Source organism: Anoplopoma fimbria, chromosome 3, assembly GCF_027596085.1.
Source record: "Anoplopoma fimbria isolate UVic2021 breed Golden Eagle Sablefish chromosome 3, Afim_UVic_2022, whole genome shotgun sequence".
NCBI classification, from domain to species: domain Eukaryota; kingdom Metazoa; phylum Chordata; class Actinopteri; order Perciformes; family Anoplopomatidae; genus Anoplopoma; species Anoplopoma fimbria.
In genome coordinates, this window is record NC_072451.1 from 22,769,431 (window position 1) to 22,779,082 (window position 9,652).

Here is a 9,652-nt window from a genome sequence, read left to right on the forward strand (position 1 = left end):
CCGGTCATCAGCGGGAAACCAAAATGGCGAACATGCTGGGGGAAAACGAACCGTTTGTTATCTTCTGACGGAGCGACAGCCTCGCAAGTTTCCGCGACATACTTTTGAAATTATCTCAGAGTAGAAAAGAAGCGGGATAGCAGCGGCCTGGAGCGTGTTTAGGTCTTCTGGTGTACGAGTCGTTGTGGAGCAGAGGGGACCGATGAGGTATTGTTGTCATGTTTGTCTTCCTGTGTGTGTGTGTGTGTGTGTGTGTGTGTGTGTGTGTGTGTGTAGGGGGGTTGGGTCCGACGGTCAGCGACCTTAAAGCTCTGCATGTGGGTCGGTCATGCTAACGAGCAGGCCCCGGTGCTGGGGTTTAGATATCTAGAATGAAAAAGACATTCAGAATGCGACGTTTGATCAGACTGGTCCTTTGTCGTCTCTAGTGGCTACTATCGATCCTGTTCACTCAGTATCTGAACAAAGGGAATCTGGGATAGTGACTAAAGGGGGAAAATCTCTAACATTAACATTTCTTAAGGATGTTTTGCAGCAGAAGGAAATGACAGCAAGTATGCATTTGTATAAATACAACTGAGCAATGTCACTAATATTTAATTGTGTGTTTATATGCAACATGTGCTGCTTTTTTTAAAATATAAATAGCGTTGCGTTTACTTAAGTTTTTGATGTTTAATGGGCTAAATACATAGTCTACCTGTAGCCATATTACTGACTGCATGTTTGGGTTAATTGCCAATTAGCAGTAATTAACAGTATAATCACCTGTTTGCATCCACTGGAGGGGAAATGGCATGTTTCATATTCAGGCACATCTTTTTGTATTGTCCACGACCATTACACATACAGGGCAGTATTTACGTAGATCTAATCCAAATAAGTGTTGATTGTAGTATAAATATTTTCGAGCCACAAAGGTGTTATTATTGAGTGTCTAAGGACGGAAGGATTGATTTGACATATACGTATAAAATGTACACAACTTGAATTATTAAAATTAAAACCGTAGGCCTGTGGACATATTTACCCTGAGACTCAATGAAATAATCATTTTGTTTTTGTTTCATCTATACTTGCATACATTATTGGTTGTTAAATGAAACGCGTAGCACCCTGTCAGCCACACACAGACTGGAAATTGCTGATGAATAAGCAGATATTGACACATTGACCTGAAAATACTGACTAAATATGTTTAATTTCATCCCACCCCCCCTCAGAGACTCCGGGGTTGTAGATCACCTGTCTGCCCATCACAGAGCTCTCCCCCAGCGGCAGCAGCAGACTGTGTCCTTGTCCCCCACAAGCCTGTCTGCTAGGGGGGAGTATGGAGAGGACGGCATGTCGGACAGGTTCACAGAAGGACAGGACGTCTTGGCCAGGTGGTCAGATGGCTTGTTTTACTTGGGGACAATCACCAAGGTTAGTGTGAGAAAAAACACACCGTTTGGTACTAAAATCATCTTTTATATCACAGTACAACCACATACTCTAGAATTAACAGTTTGAAAACTTTTTCGACCATTTAATTTCACCTGATTTTACATAACATCAGCTGTTAGTTATATTATGCTTAGCAGTTTTGGTCATAAGACGCATAGTCTAACCTCCAAATTAGGTGGATGTGGCACCAAGCATTTCATCTCATGTCTTACTGTACTAGTGTCAATATGTGAGAGGCCTGGGTAGAGTATTGTGGTTTCAACAACAGAGTGGCTTTTAGGAAGACATCTAATTTTTCTTTTTTTCTCCAGATAAATCGGGAGAAGCAGCGATGCTTTGTTGTTTTTGAGGATCGTTCAAAGTCTTGGGTTCTGTGGAAGGATATTCAGACAGGTAAATTCTTCAACTTCCAGATTTACAAGTTACATGGATTTATATTTGGACATTTGGATCCTTTATCATTTCCAGGTAATCTAAAAGACATATATACCATTTTATTTCCTGGCAGCATCTGAACTTCATATTCTGTACAGTTTTCATTGGGATTTTGCTCAAATTCTTGGATTAGCATTGTTTTGTCCCCACCCTTGTCTGAATTCTACCGCCTCACTTATCTCCCTTCTCTTGTGGCTGGCAGTTAACTGTCCAGCGTCTGGTATCAGTTCCTCGCCCACATGTTAGGATGAGGCTGGGTTCCTTCCACCTCCATATCAGTCAGTTAAAGTGCAAATATGGCACAGCGATTGTTTTATAATAAAGCATAACATGGTTTGTGATTGATTCTTTACTTATTGCAAATTAACTGATTCACATGTTGCTGCACGGGTTTATGCAGTCTGTGTTGTAGTGCTGATTAAAACATTAACAGCGTCTAAAAGCCTTGTTTCTGAAGACCTCTAGTGGTTGAAGTTCTCACATTGCTGCAGAGATGTACCTGTAGTGTATCACTACACCCTGACATCACTGTTGGGTGTAGTGACATGTGCAACAGAACAACAGCAAGGTATTAGGCTTCTTTTGAGATCTTCATCTCCGATAAGCCCCCAATACTATGGAGGTTAATGGTTTGTGTTTAAATTCCATTTTAAAAAAATGTAAATGAATGTGTCTCTAAAGCAACGCTGTCCTGATTAATCAGGGTAAATTACAGTTTGAACAACTTCCAATCAAACAAGAAGTCCCTATAGTCCCTTTGTTGTAGACTTAAAACGCTATGAGGTGCTCGGGTAGCTTTTACTCTGTCACATTCTAGCATTTTGTCCATTTCAGGGGATGAAGATGAAGAAGATGATGAGGACGACGACATTGTGTGCTCTATATGCCAGGATGAAACTTCAGATGAACCCAATGAAATTGTCATTTGTGACAAGTGTGGACAAGGTACCGTTTATTGTCTCTGATGCTCTCACACTGAACAATGAACGAAGCAGTGTGCACAGTTCTTTTATGAAACAACAAGTTTCCTAACTTATCTATTCTTTGTTCATCTACCTATTGAACTCTGATCTGGTCGTCACAGACATTTTGTACTTTTTCAAAGAGCAAGCCAGAAAACTGCAGCTATATGTAAACGTGTTCAATATTCTGCAGGCTACCATCAGCTCTGCCACTCCCCCATCATCGACGCCTCTGTCATTGACTCAGATGACAAATGGCTCTGCTCAAACTGTGAGCTCACTTCTATGCCCAAGGTACGGCTTTTGTTTTGAGTACATGAAACCTTTAGTTAAATGTATGAGTTGTTTGATTAAATGAACATGTATTTACATGGCAGCTATTTTGTGAGGCTCATTATTTGCTCTGCTTTATCTGTAAAGTAAAATAGAGATATGAGACTCTATAGAGTAAATACTGTATATATTTATGTTTGTACATAGTTTCACGGAGTAAACATGCTGTTTATCTGTGTGGTGTACAGAGGGGGGCTGCACACATGAGGGGAGCCTCTGCTAAGGGCTTTGTGAAGCAGGAGGAGCAGGAGCATACGGGGCTGCATCTGTCTCTCCCATACGCTCTGGACGAGCTGGTTTGGGACGCGGGCCACAAGACTAACACCCAACAGTGCTACTGCTACTGTGGAGGTCCAGGAGAGTGAGTAACGCGTTGCACACTTTAGAACACACTACAGAATCAGGATGAATAATTTCCTACACGCCCTATTTTTTTATATATATATTTACATCTACATGCATCTTTCCCTCTCTTTCTCCCGGTGAAGCTAACGACTCTTTCTTTTTCTCTGTCCTTAAAGTTGGTTCCTGAAGATGCTGCAGTGTAACGGGTGTCTGCAGTGGTTCCATGAGGCGTGTCTCCATTGCTTACAGATGCCCATGCTCTATGGAGACAGGTGCAAATAGCACTATGCTTATGTTTCAAACTTCATGCTACAATACCAGTTATTACCGGTGAAACAAACCTTGTTAAAGTTAAAATTACTCTGAACAACCTTAAAAAAAATAATATCTGTATTCACTCAGCTATCCTACCTGAGGATATGAATTAATTGGAAATGATACTGCCCTTTGTGTTGTGGTGTTCTTTCCCCCCACTTTATTTTTTACAGTTTAATCTGTGTCATTGCTTATGTAACATTTACTTTCGCAAACCTTAAAGCTTCAGGCCATGAAAATGTCCTGCGGTCACCAAATCATTTTGCAGCGTACTGAGCTGACTTGTGTTTTTGTAACTTCAGGTTTTACCTGTTAATTTGTTCCGTTTGCAATGGTGGACCAGAGTACATCAGCCGACTGCCTCTCACCTGGTAAGTGAGGCTCAAGAAGTATGTTCAGCTTTGACTCAGTTAGTTTTCCTTAAACTGAATATTATTTGATAAAATAAACAAGGATGCGATTGTCGTCTTACGAAAGTAGTGCTTTATAAAATACAACGTCCCCTCTTACACCAAATGTAAGTTCCAATATCACATTTATATTGTTGTTTTTACACTTAAGCCTTGCTACTGTGCCTTATCACCTCCTCTCCATTCCTGCCTTTTCTGAACATTTTAGTTTTCTTTTCATGATAATGCTTTTGTAACCAGACTAAGTGAATAAAACACAGCTTTTACTAAAATGTTTCAGGGAGGATGTCACACACCTGAGCCTGTACAACTTGAGTGTGGTCCACAAGAAGAAGTATTTTGATTCAGAGATGCACCTCATGTCTTACATCAATGAAAACTGGGAGCTGCTGCAGCTGGGGGAGGTATGGACACTACTTATCAAGTTACGTGTGACTATTCACTTACTTTCACTTGAAACAACAGTCAATTCTGGACCCAGACACGCACACACACTTTAATGTAACTAAAGAAAGTTTATTTTTGAGTTTTCTACTGAACATAAAGACACATTTGTGTACGTTAGTATTTAATATCAAAGAGTTTATGTTTTGGGTTTGGCACAGGATGTTTGGAACTGGCCACCTGTTACACGTTAGCGGTTTCCATACTATGTAGCCCCTTAATACATCTCAAGTTCAGTGAAGACTAGAAAACCACATTGTTAGCCTGTCCTAGAGATTTCATTATTTTTTGATTAACCCTGGCTTCCAAATTAGGGTTTGAAACCATATGGTGTTGATTTTTTTTAAAATGTTTACCTTTTTTTTTTCTTGCACCCTATATTTCCTGTTTGGCAATCTCCCCTCCCCCGTGTCTGCAGCTGGCTAACACTCCCCGATCACAGCGATATGGAAGAGTTCTGGAGGCATTAAACAACAACAGTAGCATGTAAGCTATTCGTTTGCTGATTCATTGTTTATGTTATGTTGAGACCTTGGTCGTTTTCTTAACTCCCTTTTTTTCACTTTTTCGTATGCTCCTTCCAGATTCAAGTCAGGCAAGGAGGTAAAGAAAAAGAAGCACTTGTTTGGGCTGAGAATCCGTTTCCCTCCTGCTCCCCCCAACTCTGATGTGCCAACCGGCAGAGGGATGGAGAGGGCTTCACATGAGATCACCATCAAGGGATGCAAGTCCACCAAGACCCTATCTGGCATGAGGTAAGATGTGAAACTTAGTTGTGCAGTTAAATGTTTTTAAATCTTTGTGTGTGACATCCGCGTCATTCATTATAAGCTCTTGATGCTCGTGTTCGACTGATGGCACAAAAGGAGAAAAAGTGACACAGCATCCAAAAAAAGCAGTGTTTTGATTTACCTTCTAATTTGTTTCATAATGTGTTACCCATTAACAGTTATAGTGTTATCAATGCACACCTGTCATTACTTGTGAAACTGTTGTGAAATGTCGTTATTGTTGCTTGCAGGGCTTTAACCAACGGCAAAGAGAAGAAGAAAAAGAGGAAGCAAGGAGCACGTTCACTGGAGACTCTGGCTAAACCACAGCGCAGTGAACTCTTATCCCAGGTGTGTGTTTTGTGTGTGCGCATTTGTCTTAGTGGGCGTGAGCTGGGTGGGTACACGGTCGTTGAGAGGGTGGGTATTATTTGCATTACATTTGCTGTAAATGTAAGCTTGAAGGAAAACCCACTGAAATATGATCCTTTTCTTTTCTTTGACAGGATGTAAGAAAGCCTCTGCCACTAGATCCCAACACATTGGATCACTTAACCTCTATCAAGTAAGTGATCATTTGCAGTGTAGAATTGACTGTTCAAAGAATGTCTTCAAAGTGCTTGTTTGTCCTAAAACTCAGATTTTTAATCTACTTTGATGTTATGAAGAGAAAAGAACCAAATCCTCTCATTGAAGATATTTTAATTCGTACCTGATTATTGACTGAAACAAGGTTTTCATGGATTAATTTTCTCTTGATTGACTGATTTTGTTATTAAGTTGTAACAAACTTTCAGCCGCATTTTACTGTAGTTTGTATTATATATTTTTTTTATCCTCCTGTCTCTTTTGTATTTTACCGTCTCCACAACACTAGGACTGAGAGGTCTCTGCTGTCAACTTCAGATGTGGAATCCATAGGAGCCCTGAGCACCACAGAAACTACCTCAACTAGCATTTCTAGACAGTCCAGGTAGGCCTGCTATTCAAATGCAATATTTAACACTTCCTCACTTTGACATCTATGGCGCTATGGAGGGCTCTGTTGGTTGATCTGCGAATTTGGTCCAGACTGAAACCTCATCCACTCAGGGATGCATGGATGGATGACATTTTGCTCAGACATTCATGGTCTCCACATAAAGAATCCTAATAACTTTATGGATTACCTGACTTTTCTTCTATGAGGTTGACATTTGTGGTTTTGAGTGAAATATCCATAATATGGTACAGACGAAAGTTTTTCTCTGCCACCGCCATCAAGATATAATTTCAACTGGTCAAATAATGTATTACTTCATAGCCTAAAAGCTATTTTTCCATCAGCCTCAGCTGCATTTTGTGTTTAATGCTAACATAAGGTTTTGAACATGGTGAATATTACCTGCTTGTCATTAGGGTGTTGCCATTGTCACTGTGAGCATGTTAACATGCATTTATAACAAAGCACTGCTGTGCTCAAATACAGCCGTTGTAGTCTCTTTTAGTCTTTTTTTTGTTACTGCCCTCAGAATTCAAATCATTTTTTTTTTTTTTACTTCCTCTTTTCCTATCAAAAAACCTAGCTGTAGCTCTAGCAAGGCACGAACGACAGCCTGCATCATGCCTGTTTCCGCTCCACCCTTAAAGAGGAAACGTGGGCGGCCACGACGTGCCCTGCAGCCCCCCAACCCAGAGATCCCCCCTCCCAGCCACGCAGACTCAAACCCCTCGGCTACGGAGATGATGAGCCCGCTCCCCGGGCTTCACTCCACAGACATAGTTCACGGCATGGACCCCAACAGCCAGCTCTCCCACCTCAAGAGCTCCATCAGCAGCTATTTCGGAGCAGCAGGGCGACTGGCTTGCGGGGAAAAGTACAAAGTCCTGGCACGACGAGTCACCCTTGACGGCAAGGTGCAGTACCTGGTGGAGTGGGAGGGAGTCACTGCCTCCTAGACTTGTCGAGTCGTCATCACTTCTAACTTTTAACCAGCGCCTGAAAGAGGTTCATGGCTGTGCTGAGGACACGAGTTCACAGCCTGTATTCAGAGCATTAATTGATATATGCCTTTGTTTAGTTTAGACGGGAGCTGTTAAGCTCACTGCAAAGCCTACTGGTTCAGTGCACATTTAACATTTTTCCTTATGTGTTAAAAAGATTACAATTATTTGACGAAGAGAAGGAATTGTTGTTATACCACACCATATTTTAGTTATTCTGCTATTAACTTTCTTTATTTGCTTTGAATGTTTACAGAAACCTTGTTTATTCAGGGGCACATATTTGATCGGTGCACTGCATCTGTAGGCTTACAGTGAATCATTGTACTTTATTTTTAATCCAGTGATATGCTTTTCATTTCCAGACCAGCTAAGTACGAAACTGTACGTTGTTTTTTTTGACAGAATGTTGTTGGTCGGACATTAAATGGTTAATCTTTGAGGATAAGAGGGAGGGACACATTTAAAACAAATTCATTAATTTCACTACTGCAATGACCAATTACATAATTATATTTAGTTACATTTATTTTCTGACCAATTTGGTAAATGTGTCAATTTACAACCGTGTTCCCTCCTTTAGTCTAGGAGTACGTCGCGTTGCCTTGGGCAGAGATATCCTTCTGTGGAACTCAAAACAAAAGAGATGTGCTGCACCCAAATTTTTGTTTTACATAGAATTATACTACATTTTATTATTAGCCTTTTCTCATAAGTCTTTTTTTCTGTTCAGCATAATTATTAATTGCACATATCAAATTATATCTTTTTGATTAGATAATTTGAGCTGTTTAGCTCCTACAAGGCAGTATTTCCATGGTAAAGTTCTTTAAACCCCTTTTTATGTTGGTCATAGCTCCCAATTTAAATTTAAATGTGAGATTCTAAAAATAACATTCTCCAAATGAAGTGGGATTTCAGTGTATAAATGTTCAGAAGCAGAAAAACAAGAGGACTTATAGTAAATTTTGACTATTCTTAAAATTAAATACATACATTTTGTTTTCTTGGTAAAGTTTTTTTTACAAGAATGTCAACTGCCTTAGTTAAAATTAATTAACCTTTAAAACAATTTTATTTTAAATTGATTAAAATGACTTAACTGTTGACTGAAAGGACCTATTTTGTTTTTACTTTGTCTGATAGTTATGAAAAAATAAAGTTCTGCATAAGATGAATGCTGTTTACCCAGTTTCCATACTTAGAGTTACGAAGTTCTTTGCTTTTTTTTGTTGTTGTGCTGCCTATGCAAGTTAGTCCTTGATAATCGAGTTGTCCAGTCATATAATGGACAGTACGGCGTGATTAAGGGGAGCTTCAGCATTATTATGATGATTTGACCCCCGTCTTTAAATTGTGTGTGTGACTGGTGCAAAGATGCACTTGAACTCGGTTTTACAGTCAAGTTGACCTTGTAGTGTACACACTCAGGATATGTCCAAAAAACGTCACTGTATTACAAAGGCCTGCATTTGCAGCTAGGCAGGAGGTTTAGATATAAGTTATTCACTCAGTGTTTTTGGTCAGTATTTTTATATTGGGTCCTCCATTTTACTTTGGACCATATGTATGTAAACTTTTTTTTATTTTTTCTAAATGAGCAAAATCATTTGTAGTCCATTTTTACTGCAACACTTGCTGGTTTAATCTGAGTCAGAAAAACAGTCACTGGAAAACTAATATGCTGTATGTCATTGCATGAGGTAAATGTTCATTTAGTTCAGCTGTCACTTTTTGCTGGTGTTTGCTATGTTTTGTTTAAAATGGACAGAGCTTTTTGCCATTAATACCTCTTCATTGTACGGATGTAGTCTGTGTATGTAAAGCTCCTCTCCTCTGTTCAGCCTGTCTCAGCCCACATGTTGAGACCACTGGCTTCCAGCAGGCTTCTTCTGTAGCCAAAGAACATACATGTGACGTCTGCTCTGTCTCTTGAGATTCTTATTACATTTTTATACATCATTATATAGTTTGACGTGATACTTCTGAACCTGTTTAGTTAAAGGATAAATAAAAGCCGATATTTTGAACTGTTGTGTTGAGTATTGTGTGTTAAATTGCTGCCTGTAGTTGATGTTTTAACACAAGAGCCGAAGATACCGCTGTAAATATGACAGTTCCAGTGTTCGCGGCCATTGTCATTGACAACCGTGTCCACCAATCACAGAACACAGAGCTTCGGTTTATCCAATCACGAAACGCGATGCTG

At 39.8% G+C, this 9,652-nt stretch overlaps 1 protein-coding gene across 2 annotated transcripts; it reads left to right on the forward strand.

Annotated features, from left to right (window-relative positions):
• Positions 1–7: 7 nt before the first annotated feature.
• Positions 8–9,459, forward strand: mtf2 (metal response element binding transcription factor 2). Of its 2 annotated transcripts, none has more exons than XM_054626664.1 (15): positions 8–207; positions 1,224–1,425; positions 1,758–1,839; positions 2,716–2,826; positions 3,037–3,137; positions 3,365–3,537; positions 3,698–3,793; positions 4,139–4,207; positions 4,527–4,650; positions 5,109–5,176; positions 5,275–5,445; positions 5,712–5,811; positions 5,967–6,025; positions 6,338–6,433; positions 7,026–9,459. In XM_054626664.1, the coding sequence occupies exons 1-15, from the start codon at positions 203–205 to the stop codon at positions 7,396–7,398; spliced, it is 1,830 nt and encodes a 609-aa protein (XP_054482639.1). In that variant the 5' UTR covers positions 8–202; the 3' UTR covers positions 7,399–9,459. The 2 variants fall into 2 exon arrangements, with proteins under 2 accessions (XP_054482639.1, XP_054482640.1); XM_054626665.1 differs by lacking the exon at positions 8–207 and adding an exon at positions 432–554.
• The last annotated feature ends 193 nt before the right edge of the window (positions 9,460–9,652 follow it).